The sequence below is a fragment of the Protopterus annectens genome, chromosome 3.part1 (genome assembly GCF_019279795.1).
Source record: "Protopterus annectens isolate FY-2018-M chromosome 3.part1, PAN1.0, whole genome shotgun sequence".
Classification (NCBI taxonomy): domain Eukaryota; kingdom Metazoa; phylum Chordata; order Ceratodontiformes; family Protopteridae; genus Protopterus; species Protopterus annectens.
Genome location: NC_056732.1, coordinates 691,586,958 through 691,609,950, shown reverse-complemented (window position 1 = coordinate 691,609,950; position 22,993 = coordinate 691,586,958). Strand labels below are relative to the sequence as shown.

At 37.6% G+C, this 22,993-nt stretch overlaps 1 protein-coding gene across 1 annotated transcript in view; it reads left to right on the top strand.

Moving 5' to 3' along the window:
* The first annotated feature begins 10,886 nt into the window (after positions 1-10,886).
* KCNQ3 (potassium voltage-gated channel subfamily Q member 3) overlaps positions 10,887-22,993 on the top strand; it is a 1,103,931-nt gene continuing 1,091,824 nt past the window's right edge. The window contains exons 1-2 of the mRNA XM_044066246.1: positions 10,887-10,939; positions 11,810-11,900. Coding sequence (XP_043922181.1) covers positions 10,887-10,939; positions 11,810-11,900 — 144 coding nt within the window. The remainder of the gene's footprint in view (positions 10,940-11,809; positions 11,901-22,993) is intronic.

Below are 22,993 nucleotides of genomic sequence, written 5' to 3'. Positions count from 1 at the left end.
TTTTGAGTATGAGGTCCAGTATGTTGGAGCCTCTAGTGGGCGCATGCAGTAACTGGTCAAGGGTGTTTGCATTTACAAAGTCCAGGAATCTCTGTGCCTACAGATATGAGGCATGCAAGATTCCCACTTTATAGAGAAATAATTATGGGTGATTTGTTCGGTTGTATTTTAAGTGTCGCCAGTACGTCTAAGTATGCACAATGAGTTTATTGGGAAAATGAGGGTGACCTATTTCTGGCTAGCATATGGTATGGGTTTTATCTTTGATGATCTAAACATGGTGAAACACCAGCACGTCATCCTGTTTAACCAACCTAGGAATATGCTTGTTACTGATGTATATCAAGACACCTCCACCTTTACCACCTATTTGTGCAGCTAGTGGTCTAAAAGTATGGAAGGCACTGAAACCTTGCACTTCCAGGGTACACTCTGTGACTTTAAACCATTCCTCAGTAACCACACATATGTCTGTATTCTCAAGGGTGTGGAAGGCTTGGAGGAAATGTTTTTTTTTAGGCTCCTGCAATTGAGCAGTAACACCTTGAGGTTCAATTGAGTTGATTTTGCTACATTGTAGGTTTGTCAATTTGGCATTGCCTAAAAAGGCTCTGTGGGGCAAATAAAGTTTTAACCAGTATTCAAAAGGCTAGAGGGGACTGGTGCAGGCCATCCCTGACAAAGTAACACGGTCTGTTTGCCATGTTCTCCCAAGCTGCCAAATATTGGATCCACTTAGTATGACACCAGAAAGATAGCTAGTTGTTAAAGTCAATCATCTTTTGCTTATACTGTGGCATCATCCTTGGTGATGGTAATATGCTGCCCAAAGCCAAGCTAATATTAGCCTGAGACACATAGTCTGAGAACTCCATAATCTCTCTCTTCATATACCCCAGGGAGGTACGTCTCAGTACACTGACACCTAAAAGGACTATAATGGAATCATTCAAGTTCCTGTGTTGTAATGACTTGAGTGCTTACGTGCTTTAACTAACCATTATTGTTTTTTGGCTCAGCCTAGTTGGGGGTTGGGGGCATCAGTATGTCTTGCAATGGGGTCTTATATGATGAGAATCATAGGAAGTGTGCTTGCTTGCCTTACAGCCTTAGTGTTTGGGGCTCCATTGAGAGTGACTGTATGTGTGGTATGAGGTGTTGTTTTTTCTGAGTGCCTTTGGGCTTACTAAGGCATAGCTTTGCCATCAGGCAGTCTAGTCTAGGCAATCTTTGTTGTTTAGGAAGATTGCTTTTAATTGTATCAGCATATGTTAGTGTGTGTGTGTGTGTGTGTGTGTGTGTGTGTGTGTGTGTGTGTGTGTGTGTGTGTGTGTGTGTGTGTGTGTTGTGTGCTATATGAGGTGAGTATTGTGTGTGTGGTTTTGGCAACCTGGTGTGTGCTTGTTTGCGAGAGTGCTGTGTCATTGTGTAAGTACACCTTTCGCATACTGGGTCTGTTTCTTAAAGGATTAAGTTGTTGTTGGTAAACATGAGACAAGTGCTACATTGTCTCAAGATGCTCTTATCCAATAGGCTGGCTACAGAGAAGTTAGAAAATTGCATACTCCTGATGTCCAATCCTGGTGAGCTGCAAGGGGGGTGGTGTATTGGGCTCCGAAAGATATTATGGGTATTTTGTTGGTGCAGACTAATAAGGGTACTTTATTGGGGCAGACTATGCTAAACAGAACTAAATTCTACTAACGTTAATGTTAGGGTTGTGTTGTTTGGGTGCTTTGTCTGTAAGTAGAATCTCAGTGTTCAGTTTGTGGAGTGGAAATATAAATATTTTGGGGTTCCAAAAAGAGAGAATGCACGTGTAAAGCTTTGCAGCTAAATAACCAACCACTATTTTCCCTGCACTTAGAAAAACGTAAACTGTATTTTAAAAATATTGATGCTCTTTTGAATTGTATTTTGAAGATCACTTGTACTCACCTGACAATATCTAAAGTAGTTAATTACATTGTTATTGTCAGCTGACAATATCTCATGTGATTAATTACATTGTTATTGTCACCTACCAATCAGTATCTCATATGGCTAATTACTTAGTAGTTCCATCAGTGTCCCAACATTTTCCTTTGTATTGCACTTCTGTGGCTGTATGCTTTGTCATATACCTGTCCATTTTATAACTGTGTTTGTACTTCTTTAGACTAACGCTCGATTAAGGACCCTACATTACTTGAGCTTAGCTCTGATGAAATTCATGTCTACGAAATGAAGTCACCACTAGCTGATCTCTATGCTGACAAAGAGCAGTTATAGCTAGTGAGTTTTCCCAGAAGAGTCTGAGATTTTTTGCAGAAGGTGGTTAACACCTGCACTCTAGCCTGAGCCTATGAGATGTTTGCTACCTGGTGATATTACATGCTCACATGAAAGTGCACTGACTCTTGGTAATTTTATACCTTGCTGATGTGCAAAACATCTGAAGTCAGCTGCGTAAAAAAATGTTTCTCTAGTATGCGTGAGCTCTTTTCTTAAGGGGTCTAATCAAGACCTAGGACTGAGTGAACTATCATGCAACAAGGCTGTTAACTGTTGCTGGAGTCCTTAAAGCTTCTTTCCATTTATTATTTTATTTTGCTGCCATCTAGTGTTTATTTTTTCCTTTACATTGGGAAGGACATTTGTTAAAGTAGCCATCCGAGGTTGGTGTATTTATTTACAGATTTCATTTGTTGACTTCTCCTGTAGCAGGTTTCTGTATGGCCAAAGTTTTAGTTTTATATCTTATATGTAATCTACAGTACTGAATAAAGTTAGCAGCACAAAATTATGAACAAAAGCTGGCTCAGGTGGATCCACAGTAAAACAACAATTTATTGGACTTTAATATACACAAAATAAAGATTAGCACTTTCGTTTACTTTTTATGAACTTCATCAGATAATCCTATACATGTTTGCCCTGTTTAATTACACTCAAAAGCAACCTCATTAGTCAATCCACACACACACACCCTTCCTTAAAGCAGCACATTCCTTTTATCCAATATTCATCATACAAAAATAGCTAAAATATAAATATAGCATATAAAATACATAACACCAGTACAGAAACACACACCTCATGTCTAATAACAGGCCTGGAAATCAACATAGCCGAAAAGAAAAAGCAATAGAAATTATTTATAAATACTTAAATATTTAAAATGTTAAATACTTAAGCCTATAGCAACTGGTATTCCCAGATGGTCTCCTATCCAAGTACTAACCAGTTCCAACCCTACTTAGCTTCCTAGATGAAAGGAAAACAAGTGCAGTCAGGTTAGTCTGGTTGCTAGTTGTACAAAATACATAAACGTACACATAACCCATATACTTTTTAAGGTCATGGTATATAAATATAAAAAATAAAAATTAAATAAAATTATTTCGTTTATCGATTCAGTGCTTTAAGCTTCATTTTGTGGTCCATCTTCCCCACATAAAAATAGGGGCACACTTCACATTGAGCCAAATAGGCTACCTTGTTAGATTCACAATTAAAATTCCCAAGTATCTTAAATTGGTTACCACGGGCAATAAAGCTTTTCACTTCTTTGACACATTTACAAAAATGACACCTACCACATTTGTTCATGCCTTTATAAAATTTACTTTTACTTACAGCATATTCCTTCCTTTCAAAAATACATTTCAAAAATTTCCCTCTGCGATAAACCACAACAGGTTGTTCCCCTATTTTAAGTCAGAATAAATTATTCTCCATTAAAATGTCCCCAGTTCTTATTAAGAATCCACTTCAAGGTCTGAATTCCACTAAAATACTTTGTAATAAAACTAGTATGTCAAAAAAAATATAATCAACATGGCTGCTTGCTGTTTGCATTCTCTAATCCACAACGATATCCCTCGTGCCCTGCATAGCCTTCAAAAATGAATGCTGATATCCCCCGTGCCCTGCATAGCCTTCAAAAATGAATGCAGCAGCAAAAATGTTGCCTCACCAAAGCAATGTGCATTGTATGATCACATGAATTTAATGTTAAGTCAGCAGCTGAAGTAACACAAAATGGTATTTTATTTGCTTTTCTGCTTCCTTCATACAGTGAGATGCATGCTTCAGAGAAAGTGTAATTATATCCTGGTCTTTTTTTCTCCATGGTACTTTTTAGTATTGTTAAACAGTTTAAACATAACTGCATAAGTCTTTCTTTCAAGTATCAAGTACATTTAAGTGTACTTCTTGGCAGTGAAACATAACTGTCTCCTTGCTGTGCACTTCAGCATCTTGATTTAAATTACAAGTTAGCACTTCATTCAGTTGTACTGCTTCAGTTATCCAGACTAACTTTTTAACTCAGATTTATTAAGGTACATATTATTATGCTTGGTTGTTAAATCTAAAGTTACTTATATGCAAAGCTGTTTATGCCATACAATGTCATTTCTTCAGACATGATGGCATTGGCTGCCTGAGTCACTGATCAAACTGGCTTTATCTTCTTTTCTACTTTTACTCTTTGTCTTCTTATTTTTTGTAATGTAAAGTTTGGCATGTCCAAATTCCTTTGTCTGTATTTCTCTTCAAATGTCTTTGGTGCTGCTCTTTTTGTATTGATTAGTTTTGCTTTCTCATTTCCATTATTACACCATATGAAATCTCTTTTTCTTTCCCATGTCCATATTTCTTCTTCAGATGTCTCCTGATCTTCCTGTTTCTCCTTACTTTGGGGACTCATTCCATCATGTTGTGTGATGTAACCACATTTTGCAACAAGTTTGTACTGATGTTATATGTTTTAATGTATTTTTAATGGATACACGTGTATATAATGGTGCATACACTGCAATTATGTGGGGGGCTATGCCCCCACACACCCGCTAACTTTATATTCTCACTCCAGGGTCGCATTACAGTGGGGAACTGGGCATATACCTGCCAGTGCTGTTTTTCAGTCAAATGAGTTTTCGGTCATATGGGCTTTTGGTGAAATGAACGTTTGGTAATATGTTCTCAGTCAAATGGGCTTCAGTCAAATGAACTGTCAGTCAAATGTATTGAACCCATATGTGTGTGTGTATATATATATATATATATATATATATGTATATACATATATATATATATATATATATATATATATATATATATATATTTTTTTTTTTAGATTTAGACACACATATGTATATAATTGCTAATGAGCAAAACAGTGATTTAAAAGTTAGTTTTTCCATATTTCTTAATAAACTAATATGAATAACTTAAAACAAGACATAATAGTACAGCACATTGAATACAAAGATTGCTAAATATCCAACAGTTTATACCATATATTCATAGTAAATATGTACTAGGTTAATGACCACTATGGCCTGTTTAAGCCTAGCCATACCTTGCAAAGTTCTAGCACCCTTGATAAGTGTAAGCAGGGGCTTGGGAGATGAACCATTTACAGGCTGCCTGTGTCCAGTAGAGACATGGGTGCCAAACCAGGGATGAATTTCCTGTACCGTATCGAATTGTCCAAGTTACACTTTTATTGGGTTATCGAGAAACTCTGCTTCACATGGATGGAAAACCTGATCGAGAGAAAGGGTAGTCTCCACATACCTGTCTCTCTAGCAGGTCCTATTTATTATCAAAGGCAAGTTTTAAGTCTTAAGAATGGGTAATTCTGGTGCTTTTTGTTTTGTAGATATGCAGAAAGTCCATCAAGATTGGGTCTGATTTATGCCTTGTTTGCCATAAATAGATCCTCCCTCAACAGCCTGTAGGAGGCAGAATACAGACATAGGTCTTTGAGGCAGTCTGCATAGGACATGTTAATTATGCCTTGTACTCTTTAAGTGAGGGACCACTGTGGACATTCCAATTGTTAGATATGCCTGGTTAGGTACATACCAAATGGGGCATTGCACTTAATGACAGGTGTGATGAATGCTGAATACAGTGGAATAATGACTTCCTTGGACCTTGATGACATACCTTTGTTTATAAGTTGCACAAAATAAAATGATTTCCTCACTACTGTAGACATGTAATTGTCAAAGACTGTGGTCTATGTGGGTCTTCAAGTCCCTGACTACTGGATTGACTCTTAGGGGTGTGTTGTCACTATAATAGTTACCAGTGGTGGATGACTTCTCAAAGGATACTATTATGAATTTCCTGGTATTTAGTTTTAGTCCATGTCTCTGACACAAGCTATTTGCCTTTTTTGCCAGCCCTTCCTGGAGAACAATATTATTGGTGGGTTTCAACCTTTCAGTTGTTTTCAAGAAAACCCTACAAAAGCAATCATTAGTACTGAAGGAACTACACGCATTCTATTTGCTGTGAACATATATTTTTGTAACAATTTTTTAACAGTTTTGTAATAATTCTGTATTGACATATTATATAATTGGTAAATTGAATGTTACCATGAAGATAGCACAAGTGCATTTATATTATTAATGACACTACCTAATAGTGACATTATATTTGCCTTTTTTTAATGAAATAACATTGAAATACCTTTATTAAAGTGAAATAAAGCACAGTGTGTAAGCTGCTTTAAATGTCCCAAGAAAATGAATCCGTTACAAATTCAGTATATCTGTTTTGTTGTGTTAGGTACCAAATAACTTTTTACACAAGACAGTTCAGCAGAGAATAACGATCTCCTGTACTGAACAGAAAGACACGTATGTGTGAGACTAAGAAGTCAAGATTCTGTCATCTCGAGCTACAGCAATTATAGTATTTTATACATTTTTTCATTAAAAGCAACATTATTGTAACAATCATAAAACTGCCACTGACCAGTTGGAAATGAACACTACAGCATTAATAAAATAAGTAATAAAATCCCATTTTTAGAAATGAAAACAAGGTTGATAACTAATATATATATATATATATATATATATATATATATATATATATATATAGGATTACAATCAAAATGTCACAGCTGCAGTGTGTGAACATGTAATCCCAAAAGCAAGTTTTCAACATTTGAAATGAGTGAAAAAAATGAAGTCACAACAGCGAATGCACACTAACATTCGTTGTTGTGGATTCAACATTTTGAATGCAGATCGCACTATAGTGGGTATCGAGAAATATACCGTTTCCCTTACTGTAATGAGATCTTGGAGTTTGTATATATAAGTAGCAGGGGGTGTGGGGGCTTGCCCCCCTGCAAAATGTGTGTACCATGACACCGGATGTGGAGGTATGTTTGAAACATGTCAACAATTCGATTTAGAATTGTTGACATTTATTTCATTCGTTATTTTTATCGGTCGCTATCATAATTTTTGACAATGTTTTTTGAGTACGTAAGTACTCGTAAAAAACATTTTTGAAAATATGATAATAAACATATATATATATATATATATATATATACATATGAATATGTGTGTGTGTGTGTGTGTGTGTGTGTGTGTGTAAACCCTGGCTATAGATGATTGTCACTGTTGAAGCAACAATGGGAAAAGGGGTTATGGATGTGTATGTAGATATATACTACACACACACACACACACACACACACACACACACACACACATACATACACACACAGATATGTGTGTGTGTGTGTGTGTGTGTGTGTGTAAGTATATATATATATATATATATATATATATATATATACACACACACACACACACACACACACATATATGACGGTCTGTTGTCAAGTATATGTAATGTACTGTATTGTTATAATTCTGTATAATATTCATCCCATTATAAATTTACAAATTCTGATGGAAGAAGCTTGGAGAGGACTTTGGGTAACTGCAGCGAGCTGAGTGCATCAGTTCTTGCTCTGGGTTAGAAGCACAAGTTGTTAAGATTAAATGTGTGAAAAAGGTGACTCTTCTTGTTATTCTTGCTGTGGCTTATAAGCTAAGTGACTCAGCCAGTAGAAAATTAAGAAAAATACATATATTAAAAGGTTCTTTAATAAATCCTTAAAGGAGGATATGAAGAAAGCTAACCCCCAAAATGTGCCACCACAGAAGCAGGCAGACAACTCAGAAATATTAAAAGCCTATTAAGAGTTTAAAACTCTTGATGCGGACCAGCACCAGGAGTAAAGGAACTACCGACCAAATATAACTAGAAAACTGCAGAGATTGAGAGAGCAATGTCTAACCTCAAGGACCAACTAAAAGAATTAAACTACAAAATGAGTTCCTTACAAACTAGTCAGAGTCGCTTCGTCAGAAACTGTATGATATACAAAATAGTTTCAGGTGCTCCAACATAAGAATATTTTGAGTGTCAAAAGAAAGTGAAGATAAAAGCATCACATATTTCTTGCAAAGCTGGCTCTTTGAACTATTACAAAAGAATGTGGGATAAATTCATCTGAAAAAGACACACAGATCTCTAACCCCAAAGCCTAGAACTGATGTGCAGCCATGCTCCATAACACTTAGAATTTTATCTCTCGGGCAGAAAGAAGAAAGTAAGATGGCTTGGGCAGCTATCCCACTTATCTATGAATATGCAAAGTTTCTATGTACACTGATTATTCATTGTAGACAAGATCCCAAAATATGTGACTTTGGACACTTGTTTTTGTGCTAGAGAAACAATGTGTGAAATGCTATTTAATGGTCAGTATGAATAATTAAATATAAGAATTCACAAACCAGACACAGATTTGTCTTTTGAAGTGGTGCACAAAAGCAAATGTTATCAGCTTCAGCAAACAGCCTGTGGTGTAATCCTAGGAATATATGGAAGAGAGCCTATTTAGATGTGGCCAGGGAAGTGCTCTGGCTAATAGCTATATATCAGATACCCTGCACAGAAAGTGAGCATTTTTGGATCTTCCATTTATTCGTTAAGGAGCTGAGAGCAAAGAGGAAACAGATTTATATAAACAGAAGTCATGCAGTCTTCACTTGTGAGTAGTCATTAAGCTGTATTATTAACTTTACATGCATATGTTTATCTCAGAAACCATGTCAGTTATAAATCTCGATGTGCCCAACAGTTTAAAGGTCTGGTATGAAAATAACTTATTTTAATGGTTTCATTTCTTTGCCAAGGATGGCTTAAATTCATTTGATCACTTTAGAATAGATTTTGATAGGGTGGCCGTGGTGGTGCAGCAGTTAGCATTGTCGCGTCACAGCAAGAGGTTCTCCAGTTCGATCCTCAGCTGGGGTGCCTTCTGTGCAGAGTCTGCACGCCCTCCCTGTGGTTGCGTGGGTTTCCTCTGGGTGCTCCGGTTTCCTCCCACATCCCAAAGACATGCTGTAGGTGGATTGGACACGCTAAATTGGCCCTAGGTGTGAGTGCATATGTGTGTGTGTGTGTGTGTGTGTGTGTGTGTGTGTGTGTGTGTGTGTGTGTGTGTGTGCGTGCGTGTGTGTGTGTGTGTGTGTGTGTGTGTGTGTGTGTGTGTGTGTGTGTGCCTTCTGTGGAGGGTTGGGACCATACTGGCAACTCAACACCGTAAAAACGCCACTGCCAATCATGAGCAGACAGGTGATCCGCTGTGGCGACCCCTAACCGGGAAAAAGCTGAAAGAAGAAGAATTCCTCACAAACAGTAAGTACTTGCAAAATTTCAGTTGTTTCTAAATCAAAATCTTGACTTAATTAAAACTTCAGGACCATACCAAGTCATCTGAGAGCAACTAGAGAAGGAAACCCCGCCAGCACAGATTTTGTCATGCCTTGCAAAAACTTTTTATATTACCGACCTCCAAGTTGCAGTGTTTGGGTTCTTAGAGCATGGTGCTGTAGAGTTAGCAGAATGAAAAAGACAGGAACAGAATGAGGAAAGCATTTAATGATTACACAAGCATACTCACTGTTGAATATTATTCCAGTATTACTTCCTGTCACCCCCACTAACTCAGAAGAATAGTTGTGACATTGTAGTCATTATGTGGAAGATGAAGAAGGAAACAGCAAAGGGACTGGGAACATGTACTTCGGTTTTGAGAGGTCCTGTGACATTCGTGATTTGGAACAGAAATGATAGTGCAGAGCATGGGAGAGGCTCCACTCTGTCTTGCAAAACTGTTAGTCTTTGCAGGGCTCCCTTACTTGAAGAGGTTTCCATTAAAGATTGTTTTGTGTTGAGTTTCCTTAATGATGGTGCAGCAATGCGTTTATCTGTCTATGCAGTTCTGCGTCTTTTTCAGTCTAGAACAGTGGGGAGTGAAGACATAGAAGGAGAGACAAACAAAACAGCAAGTGGTTGATGTCAGTGCTGAAGACTGCTACATAATGTCTTAAATACAGGATGGTAGTTGAGTAACTTGGTTAGAAATGTGTAAAGATGTAGGGCCAATGAAGTGTGATTTGGACCACTTGATAAGGGGCTGATTATGTTATTTAGCAATAAGGATTTATGGACATTCAGCAGGCGATGGATGATAAGTAGATTCAACATAATGATGGTAAAGCCTGCATCTGTAAATACTGTTTTGTAAGGTGATATAGCCACATCAGATAAATGTGGAAAGTATAAACCTATGAGAAGCGAATCCAGCCGTATGTTTTTTGTTTTTTTGGCTTTTTTTTGTTCCTATTTCATTCCCTTGTTCCAAGGTTATCGTTTATAGCTGATGTGACTTATTAGGGGGTTTATTCCAGAGAAAATCTTGGGTAACTAATCATTTCACCTGCTCCTAGAATTATATTAAGAGCAGGTAGCATGTTTGCATGATTAAAAATCTACAAGATGTAGAAAATGTTTATAAGTGTTAAGAAAGTGACACATGGAACTGTAGAGAGAAGATCTCTGGTGCAGCTCAGGGAAGTTGACTGTATGGGTAGTAATTTTTACACAGTTTTTGAAGCTGCTTATGTCTATTTTTGTACATCAGTGTCATATCAAGTCTGTCTTGTGTCCCTAATACATTTGACACCATATGCTTCTCATACTAACTATTCCCTTTCTCTTTTAATATGATGATTGTTATACTTACAAAGAATAAAAATGTGTTCTATGAAAGGAGTCTGTAGGTGCTGTGACTCAGTTAAATGCAATGTATAAAAAGGTAGACAGTATTCAAGCTGTGGAATCCAAATATAATTTCCAGCATTAGTTTGCTTCAGATGAGAACAGACTGGTAAAGTGATACTCTGTTTTTAAATTTTTAAATTGTCCAGGTGCTTCAGTAAGGCAAGTGACAGGTCCTGCTGTATACAAAAGTGTATGTATGTATGCATGGTCATTTGTGATTATAGAGGGAATATACCAAAGCAAACTGGATTGCATAGTAACATTTTATTTTTTGTAATATTTATAGAGTTTTCTGTCATTAAACTAATTACATGCCAAAGTCAATTTCGTATGCATCATGAAGGTGATTGTGTCCAGGCCTGCAGCTTCCCTTTGCAATATTATCCCATATGCATGCACATAATACATTTTCAAAAGGTATTGGACAAGAAATTAAGGAAAAATAAAAAGGAGCAAAACCAAATTCTTGTTGGACTTCCATAGTACAAAACGAGAGAAAGTTGAGTTTATCTTCCCTTCTTTTGCATGAGTTTACCTTTCCAACTATTGCATAATTCATTAAATAGCTGTTAATCATAGAGTCAATTTGATAAAGTTATAGAATTAATATTTTTGGCAGTAGGTACTCACTGATTCGAATATGTGAATATCTGAAACTCTTAGCAATAAAGTGGTTACTGTACTCAGCTGTGTGGCTCTGAGTTTTTATATGCTGTTAACTGTTTAAAAGGAGCAAGACTAGCTAGCTATATCCACTAATAAACTGTAATACATCTGTTGGCTTATCTCTAATTGTAGGGTGCTAGGTTTTGTAGTACATTATGTAGGCTTAATGAATAATTCTTTGATTTCTTTTTTGTTTCAGGTTTTTAATAGTTCTTGGCTGCTTGATCCTTGCCATCCTTACAACCTTTAAAGAATATGAGACACAGTCTGCAAATTGGCTTATAATATTGGTAAGTATTTTACCATGCCTTGTCTTCTCCTAAAAGGATGTTAAAAAGATTCATTTCTCAAATGATCATGGGATAGGTCTATTCTGCTTGGTTGTTTGGCTGTTATTTAGAGATGAGGTATGATGAAATTAGAAGAATTAAGTGAGACTAGTTGCAGGAAAGGATACTGTGGAATGAAGATAGGTTCATAGGGAATATAGAGAAGTTGTGAAAGATGCATGCAGAGTTAAGAGGAGTAGAAATGAAAAGAATTGTGAGAGATACACAGAGAAGAGGGAAGTAGGATGAATGCGAAGCAGTAAGTCAGGGGATGACAAGATGAGATTAGGAAGGATGAAACAGAGATAAGGGGGTGTGAGAGAGCTGAAGGGTTCATGTAACGTGACCTGTGTGAGTGCAGCTGCAATTTGTTTGGATGAAGAGGTATTTCTTGAGCTGTTGTGTGGAGTCTCCAATTGGGAGAGGAATGGAATCCCATAGTTTAGGTGCCAGGTTGGGGAATGCATGGTCAATGCAATGAAGTTTAGTTTTTGAAGTTAGTGGGGTAGGTTGAGATTGTGAGATACCTCTGCGTCTCTGTGTGGGTGTTTTGGTGAAAAGTATTTAACTAAGAGGAAAGATGTCTCAGGAGAAAGGGCTTTATGAATTGTGATCCTTGTAGGAGGTTGATTTTGAAATGGATTGGGAGCCATTTAGCTTTCGCTGAAGTTAGACAGTGGTGTTCATTAATAAGGGAATTAGTAATGAACCGACAGATTTATTGGAGATGATTTGCAAGGTGGTGCCATTTTTCTTTGAGGCTGCAACTATTATAGGTAGTCCATGTTCGACCTGAGATAAGAGTATGCCTTTGTCTATGGAAGCTTTGGCTGGCTTGGACAGAAGATGTTATAGCTTGTTTGCTCAGAACAGTAGTGTGAAGGTCATCTTGCATGTGTTTTGAATGTGTAGTAGAAAGGTAAGAGATTGGTATAGCCAATTGCCAAGGTAGTTGAAGGATGTAGTAGTTTCTGTGGTGGTATTATTAACATCTTTAATATTAAATAAACTGGGTGCTTTGGCTGTTATTTGGATGGTTCCAAATAACATTGCTTTTGTTTTTGAAGGATTGAGTATAAGTTTCTGGCCTATTAGCCATTGGTTGAGGGTTTGGAGGTCAACTTAGAAATTAATTTGTATAATAGAGTAGGATTTGTTTGACTTGACAATGACCATGTCATCTGCATAAAGAATTAGAGCCATCTGAGGATGATAAGATGGAAGTTTGTTGATAAATATAGAACATGGCTAAGGGTCTGAAGTGGAACCCTTGGGGACTCCTTTAATAAGAGGAGCTGTTTTCAGAGTTGGTAGTGCTACTTTTACCTTGAAGGATCTATTGGTGAGGAACACTACAAACCAAGGTTTTGCATCATCTCTAATGCCTATTTCAATTAATTTGTCAAATAGCAGGTTATGTTCAATTAAATCAAAGGCTTTTGTGAGGTCTATAAAGACAACTGCTGTCTGGTTGCCATTGTCCGTCTTGGATAAGACATGATCTGTGAGAGAGTAGAGAGCTGTTATGGTGCTGCATCTAGACCAGAATCCTTGTTGTTGGGTACAGTGTGGTATTGATGTGAATAAGCAGTAATTTGGTCTTAGATAATATTTTCTAGTATTTTACATAACGTGGTAAGTTTTCTAGTCTTTTACTTGAAGTGGAAATTGTTTTATAAGAATTTGGGTTAAAGTAGCAGGTTCTTTTGAAGGTCTTTGCTTCTGTAAGAGGCTACTAGAGGGAGTTATTAAACAATTGGAGATTAATATGTTTATCCATTTTATAATATGTTAACTTTAATCTTTTTTTAAGAATAGTTTGGCAAAACGAAACAGAAGACTTCAAAAAAGCTGAGTATATGAGTATGCTGGAGGGATCGATTCCTGTCCCAGAGACTTTCCATACTCTGGAACAGGCTACCCATCTATTTCAAGCAAAGTTCTTCATTAGCACTCTTCAAGAAAAATCTTGCTGAGTGGATGGGAAATAGGAAATACACCCCAGGGATCACTTCTGTGTCTCTTCTCGACAGTGGCACAGGAAAATAACTTTCTTGGGTGACGTAAGCCAGGGAACCTTGTTGGCTAAGCTTACATAGGCCCTTGGGCCGATAGCCTAGTACCTACCTATGAACCTATAAATGTAGTCTGACAGAAATAAACATTTACTATAGTGAAATAAGTGATTAGGAATTATGGGAAGAACAATTTTTTGAAAGGAAAAAGTTAAAGAATGTCATGGAGATAAGTTATTTTTAAAGCATAATTTACAGTATATTAACCATCCGTTAAAAAGTGGAAGGTAGTAATTAGTAGGAAGAAACACACAACTGTGGTGACCAGAAGCATCTACATATGTAGGCAGGCTTGCATTTCCACAATGGATAGTTATACAAGTGTATTAATATAGTATTTTTGATAATACTCACAATATTTTGAAAATATGTTTTTCTTTGATTTGATATGATTTATAAATAATATTTGTTGACCATTTTCTTTGAAATGCTTTGTTAATAATGTTTGTTAACCGTGTTTATTTCGAATTATCAAAAATGTATTTCTATCCTTGTTTTGGTGCTTTTTCTCCCTGGCTGGCCACTGAAACTGGGCATTTCAGTTCACAGACAGACTTTCCCAGTAAACAAAAGCAAGCAACTAAATAAATAAATGGAGAGCAAATATAGCAGTTGCTCATGGCCTCCACCTTTCGGGGAAGCCACAAAGGATGGGCATGACTACTACTAGATTACTATAAGAACCATTTGTCTGTAGCAAGGACACTTTACTTTTTTATGGCTAATGAATTTCATAACAGTAGCACTTTAGCTGCTGTGAGTGTTTTTACTCTTTTCTCCCTTCTGGTTCATGACCTGTTTATCAGCTGACCTCACCATATGACCTTGCAGCCAGAAATTTGAAGCTCTTATTGGAGGAGTAGGCCACTGTAGAGACATACTGCTAATGTGCATGTATTTTTATATGTTTTTATGTGTTTCTGTGTGTGTGTGTATTGTGAGTTTTCTCATAAACCGCATGTGCATGTATGTGTGCAGGGGGATTCTTGCACATCTGCCAGTTCTTGGTCTATATGTTGTGGAAGTCTAGCTTGCAGGATCTTAGTCTTTACCTTGCTAGCATATGAAACAAGTGGATTTGTTTAATAACTTGAGCATTCTTTAGCACTGAACTTTTTGAGACTGGACTAGAAATTGATCTTTTCCAATCCAATGAACAACCAATGTTATGCTTTTCAAATTTGCTGGCAGATTGCATGCAGTATTTTAACAGCATAATTTTGCAAACTTTTAACCAGTTCAAGTAGAATGCTATCACTTTCTAGAATCCATTTAAACTTCATTCTCAAGGGAAATGGAATGCATCAGTGGCACTGAGGCCTGCTTGTATAGTTTTTTGTGAATTCCTGATACCTCTTTTTAAGCCCTTCTACTTGTCCTAGGTTCCTCCTCTTTTTGTATCATATTTTTATCATGCCCATTTTCACATGAAGATTTGCTATAACATCATCACTCTTTTGAAGAGATCTTGTTTCTTTGGTAATCCATTATTTTTGTCCACTTCTTTTCACTGACGATGAAAATATGCAATTGTATCTGTTCTTTCTATTCTTTGGTACTCTGCAATCAATATGACATATTTAAGCAATAACCCACGCCTGAGTGTGGGTAATGCTGGATTTACCCATGGTTGGTGTGGTGTGGTCACAAGGGCGAAGCCCGAGTGGCCAAACAAAGACAACCGTGGGTAAATCCAGCATTACCCACACCCAGAAGTGGGTTATTGCTATTATACAATGACATTATTTAAGAAAAAAAAATACTAACTTTTCTTAAATAATGGCATTGTATAATGCCTCCGTGCTGCGCTTCTACAGCTGTCTGGTATCCTGGAGCAGTTCTGATGTACTGCGCATGCGTATGCTTGCACAGTACATCAGTACCCACAGCTCTGATGTACTGCGCATGCGTATGCTTGCACAGTACATCAGAGCTGTGGGTACTTATGTATTATTGCAACCACAGCTATTTTGCACTAACAATGAATGCTGTCAGTGCTGACAATTTCATGGTTGTGATACGGAGCAGCGATCAATTATACCCTGACTCTCCTGAAGGCAACAGAGAAATGACAGCCTAAGTTTCTGAAAAGGGCTGACAAGACATTTACTGCTCAGATTCTCTGGTTGCGTTACGGTGCACTAAAATAGTTTGGTTAAGTGGCACCTGTGTATTTCAAACCATGTCACTTCGTAATAAACACTTTTTCTACAACCATCAAAATGATTTAATCCTTAGACACCCTCAAAGGTGGGTGTGCAGGTTTGCGTAAAACATATGCTATAGCAAACGCTTATTATCGCCTAAAATTATCAGGGCAGGTAAACTCCTTATTCACAATATGCTCCTTGTTTAAAAATATAACGGAGGTTCCTTTTTGCAACAGTTGTTTAAAGAAGTTTGCACATTCTCCCCACAACCCTTGTTCCTCGAAAACACTAAAAACATTACTTTGTCGAGAACAGGCCTTCCACAATCAACCAACTACCACTCACTGGTGCCACATAAAACTACCGCTGTGATTTTCAGTGACAGCTGGACCTGAGATCAGTTTCACAGAGATTAATGAAATGACACTATGTTGAGCCTGTACAACCTGGGCCCTGTTACAACAGCAGGTCATGGCTCCAGCCGACCACTTGGCGATCACTGCAACATATTTAACAATTGTAGCTTCTCAATTTACACACATAAAAAAAAAAATTGGTACTTACGTATTATCTCAAACACAGCTTTCCTGCACTGACAGCATTCTTGGCAACATTCCGTTCTAATGTGAAACATCATGCTGCCAAGAATGCTGTCAGTGCATAAAAGCTGTGGTTGTGATAATACGTAAGTACCGAGCTGTGTGTAGAGAAAGCAACTGAGAAAGGAAGATTTCCATTGCTTTTTTAAAGTTGTCTCGCTATGTTAAATGAGTTTAACATAGCGAGATATCTTTAAAAAAAGCAACGGAGAAAGGAAGATCTCCGTTCTCTTTTTTAAAGCTGTCTTGCTATGTTAAGAATTTAACATAGTGAGTCAGCTTTAAAAAAAAGCAACGGAGAAAGAAAGATCTCCGTTGCTTTTTTTTAAGATATCTCACTATGTTAAACTTGTTTAACATAGCAAGATTACAGCAACGGAGCTCTTCCGTTCTCCATTGCTGCCTAACACAAAAAAAAGTAAAGACTTATACTAATGGAAAAACTCCAGGCGACCGGACCTTTTTCCATTAGTATAAGTCGGATTTACAATGGGCACGCTGACCAATCAGCGTCCAAGTTTTGGAATATTAATGGGGGATCATTGTATAATTTTCCATATCTCCATTATCAAAGTCAAAGTCAGAGTAAACTTTTTTGTCATTTAGACCCACACGAGTGCATGCTAAACAAAATGTTCTTGCTTCAAGCTGAATGGGCAGACAAAACATATATAAGTATATAACATTATAAATATAAAAACAGAACTACAGACTCATATATATGACATTAACATTGACACGACACCAGGACATAATTACAATTTTTGTATGTCTATCTATAGCAGCACTTAGTATTGCACAGTAGATATTGCACTTAGAGGCTTAAGAAGTGGTAGACTAGAGACCATCTGTCCCCTTCATGAAATGTAGCTTGTATTTCAGGTTATTGCACAAAAAGTAATAAGCATTCAGTGAGCTATTGCACAAGTTGGAGAACCTAGTCATGAGTTATTGCACTTTAAGAGAAAGATATTTCCTTCAGCCTGTGTGACCACTGACTAGGTGACCTGTTGGTTTGCCTTGCTACTCAGATTTAAAAGTCTGATGGCATGAGGAAAGAAGCTGTTTCTGAATTTAGTCGTTTTGCAATGTATGCTTCTGTAGCGCTTGCCCAAAGACAAGCAGGAGAACAGTTCCTGAGCTGGGAGGGTATGGTCTTTAACAATCTTTGTGGCTGTTGCAAAACAGCTTGCAGTGTGCAGATCCTGTATAGATGGAAGCATGGACCTTGTTATTCTCTCTGTCACTTTCATCACCCTTTGGAGAGCCTTACAAGGGCTCCTATTACATTATCGAAAGATAACGTAATCGAATGATCAAAACTTTGAAATGGCAGCATTTCGAAGATCGCATTGTGGGATCGCAGTACAGTGAGGATTGTAATATTTGCCCTTTACTCACTGTAGTCCGATCTCGGAGTTGGAATATATATTTAGTGGGGGGGGGGTGCAGCCCCCCACAATACAAGCTTCAAAATGCTGTCATTTCGGCGTTGTGATCGTTCGATTACGTTATCTTTCGATAACATAATATGAACCCACCTTACAATCCATGTTCTTATAGTTTCCATAACATACTGTGATATTGCTTGTCAAGATGCTCTCAGTGGTGCCTCTGTAGTAGGTAGTGAGCACTGAAAATGGGAGGTTTGCTGTCCTCAACCTGTATAGGAAGTGGAGTCTTTGCTGTGCTTTCTTGACAATGTGATTAGTATTGATGGACCATGTCAAGTCTTCTGTGATGTACACTCCTAGGAATTTAGTACTCTTCACCCTTCCTGCTGTTTCTCTTTCTTGATTGTGACAGAGAGCTGTGCCACTTGGTTTCCTGAAGTCTACAATTGCCTCTTTGGTTTTGTTTATGTTCAGAGCCAGGTTATTGTTGTCCCACTAGTCAAGCAAATGTTTCACCCCCTTCCTGTATGCTATTTCATCGCAATTGCTGATTAGGCCTATGACTGCAGTATCATCTGCGAATTTGATGATGCGATTTGAGCTGAACCTGGCTGTGCAGTTGTGGGTTGGCATAGTGAACAGCAGAGGATTGAGAACACATCCTTGAGGGACTCCCGTACTTGTAAGGCTCTTTGAGGTGTTATTGACAACTCTTACTCTTTGCAGTCTGTCGATAAGGAAGTCCAAAATCCAGTTACACATAGGAATACTGACCCCCAAGTGAATTAGTTTCAGTATCAGATGTTGTGGTATGACTGTGTTGAAGGCAGAGCTGAAGTCAGTGAATAGCAGTCGGACGTAACAATTCTTGTTTTCCAGATGAGCTAAAGATGTGTGGAGTGCCATTGAAATGGCATCTGCAGTGGAGAGGTTGGACTGATAAGCAGATTGGAATGGGTCCAGTTCTGCAGGAAGATTTGTTGTTAAATAGTCTTTGACCAGCCTTTTGTAACACTTTATTACTGTAGAGATGAGAGCTACTGGATGATAGTAGTACAGGTTTGCCTGCTGAGAGTTTTTTGGCAGTGGGATGATTGTTGTGGTCTTGAAGCACTTGGATACTATGGCCTGACATAGAGGTGTGTTAACTATGCCAGTAAGAGCCATGATCAGTTGGACAGCACAGTCTCTGAGTACTCATTCCAGAATGTTGACTGGCCCCACCACTTTCTTTGGGTTTACCCATCTTTGAGTTCTCTGAACATCAGCTGGGTTGAGACAGAGTGCTACCTCATTTTGCCGGGTGGTGAGTTTCATAGCCTTTGTGTCATTCTCTTTCTCAAACCTGCTGAAGCAGGTGTTAAGCTCATTTAGAAATTCAGTGTTATCATCACATTTGGTGGATACTGGCCTGTAGTCTGTCAAGGATTGTACCCTCTGCCACAAGCATTTGGAGTCTCTTTGGTCTGAAAAGTGACTCTGAATTTTTTGGCCATAGCCCTTGTGACCAAACCACACCAACCATGAGTAAATCCAGCATTACCCACACCCAGCCATGGGTTATTGCTGTAATAAACCACTGTTTTCTCAGTAAATGGAAAGTATGAGTGAAAAGAGGCAATATGAATATGGATATACCTTAATCCTTAAGTTGTGTTATTTATTTAATAAAGAATTGGTGTTACTTTCATCCTTTGAAGTGGCATCTAGGTACCTAATACACAACCTAGTGCCAGGATTAAGGTCAACTTTTATCTAAGAAAAATAGTTGAATGCTAAAAAGCACTAGTGCTATCCTAAGAAATTATTTTATCTTTCATCTTCATTAGTAAAACTTTATTAAATATTAAAACCTGTTGAATATTTGCTACTTTACCTCCTGCTGCTGTAAAATCCTCTTCAACAAAAGAACTCAACAGTTACTATAGCAATAACCCATGGCTGGGTGTGGTTAATGCTGGATTTATCCACAGTTGGTGTGGTTTGGTCATGAGGGTAATGCCCGAGTGACGAAACAAAGCCAAATGTGGGGAAATCAGCATTACCTACACCAAGCTATGGGTTATTGCTATTATACAATGACATTATTTAAGAAAAAAAAGATACTTAAATAATGCCCTTGTATAATGGCATTATGGTGCTCTTTCACTTTTTCCCCGGTATCATGGGGCTTTCTTGGTGTACTGCTCATGCTTATGGCACTTATATTCCCACACTTACGCAGAAAATTAGAGCTGCGGAAAGGAAGCAATGGAGAAAGGAAGATCTCTGTTGCTTTTTTTTTTGTGTTTAATTAAAAAAAAAAAATTTGAAATATGGAGACTTCAAACGTACAAATGAAAGGGGCAGACAAAATAAAAGAATAATCAGGTACGTTTCTCTAGTTTTGCATAACGTACCTGATTATCCTTATATTTTTCTCTCGCCTGTCTCTCTCATTATTTTGAAGTCTCCAGAATTATGTTTATTTAAAAAAAAAATTAAAGAAAACTAGAATTTCCATAGCATATATTAATAGAAGAAAGTCCGGGTGTATATGCTCGATTTAGAACAGGCAAGCTGGTAGGGCTGACCAATCAGCGTGCTTGTTTTTGAATTTTATGGCCAGTCATTGTATAATATTTGATTTAAACTGTGTCAGACTGAATTGTTACACCTGCAGCAAGTACAGAATTGTCATTGGTGGCTTGTTTTTTCCCTGTACTCTTCCTGCAATCATCTTCATTCATCTTCTGCTAGAGCTGTTATAGGTGCTACAGAATGTGCATGCTATTCCCTCATTGTATTTGCATTAGATTGCTGGGAAATGTGTTTAATAGATATATATGAAATCATCAAATAAATACGAAAAGCGGCAGCTCTCCACAAAACACCAATAATACCAAAAGGAGTGCAGTCACAGGAAGGAAGATCTCCAAAAAGTTGAAATAAACTTTTAATGTCACCAAACACGCACAAAACACTTCCACATTAACGCTCTTCACCAATAAATTGCGTTTTCGTCTCCTCACTGGACTTCATCCAGTTTATGTGCAGAGGTTTATGTGCACTTTGGTTAGGTTGTTTATTACAAACAGCAGAAAAGAATTCTTCACATTTCTTTTTTATATGGCATGATTAGATAATGAATGACTATATTAGCCATATGTTTGGAGTTCATTAACTTGTAATATGTCAGAAAGCTATATTTTGGAGTCAGTATTATTTAATATACATATTTTTGGACTTCAGATTAACAACCACTGGGAAACAGACTTTGTCACTTACCATTGCTTCAGTGTTTTACACACAAACGGATTCACAGCCAGCATACTGAGAGTAATTCCTGAAAAAAAGTTTGTAAATTTTGTACAGTACTCCTAAGGTTGATTACTGCATTCAATATATGGTTACATATTTAGTAACTAAGGAAATCACTTTAGGACAAAGCGTTAATAATACTAATTTCAATTTCAAATCAAACAAAAAAGTGAGCAGTGAATATATTTGTGCAGAGTGGTTCATTGAATAACTAGATATTGTTTATATAAGCTAAACTGAGTGATTTTGGAGGTTTTTCCATTTCTTGTACAATGACCTGATCAGACCTGTGAATGCTATATATTCATTTGAATGCACAAATCCATAAAATTGAAAACTATCTGGATGTCTCTTACTAAAAAGGTAAATAACATGAATTTAAAGCACATATGCCAAAAAGTGATCTAGTTCAGGTATATTAACTTTGTGATATACTGTACTACCCAGATATCATCAAAGAGGTTTTAGTATGATTTGTAAGAAAATGAATGTATTTTTCTGAGCTCTTTTACTGCACAAAGTAAAGTGCTTCAGGAGATGTAAGGTGAAAGAAACTTTTGAATAGTATTTCAAAAACATGTAGACAGTACTGTGGTCTGCACAGCATAGTAGAATAGTATTTCCGACCTCGGCATATACTATCTGGTGAACTGATTTAAAGCTAAAAATGTGGTTAGAGTCTGTCTATTTTTTATCCATCCTATAGGACCTGTCCAGTGGCCCCCTTTCATGTGCCCTGTCAGTTCATTCATTCCTTCCAGAAGTGACAGCCAGGTATCACTGCACTGAGTTAGAACCGTATGGCCCATTAGTTCCCATGTATGGAGATTCATCAGCCAATTCATTACCTTGGAATGTGAGCATCTGTTGTTAGACAGTGGACCAAGATGCTGGTCCAGTAACAGTATCCTCCCATTCACAACACCACCCCTGTAGGCAGCTTGCAGACTCTGCAATGCCTGCCTGGTCAAGGAGTAGTGTGTGCCATTTCACAGATGTCTAGCTCCCATAATCAGAGGTACTCTCACCATTGCAAAAGTGTGAGTCTGCTTGGCCTCTTCCACGATTGATTACCCACTAATAGGTATTACTAATGGGGTGGGCTTTGCCACCTCCTTTCCCCTCTCGAGCCCATTTCCCCTGCCCAGCCCCTCCAGCCCTGATTTTAGTCAGACACTGGTCACTTGGGCTGTAATCAGGACTTCATCTGTCTACACCTTGGAGATGAGTTGAAAATATGTTTATCTTTGTAGATATTGGGTGTCTGCTGAAAATTTAAGAACAATAATTGTGATCCTTGGAAAATTCAAAAAAATAAGTACAAATTGTGGAGTATGCACTAACTTCAAGACTGTTGGGTCTCAGAGTATCCAAGTTACACCAAGGTATAGTAATCTTGGAGTTAGTGGCTACAAGTAATGGGGTGTTGGAGGCACAATCCTAAATCAGGGTACATGAGTGCTTCAGCCTCTGCACAAGTGCTTGAAAGTATAACAACTAGTTTTAGAAATGTGTTGTTATTCTGCTTAAATTACA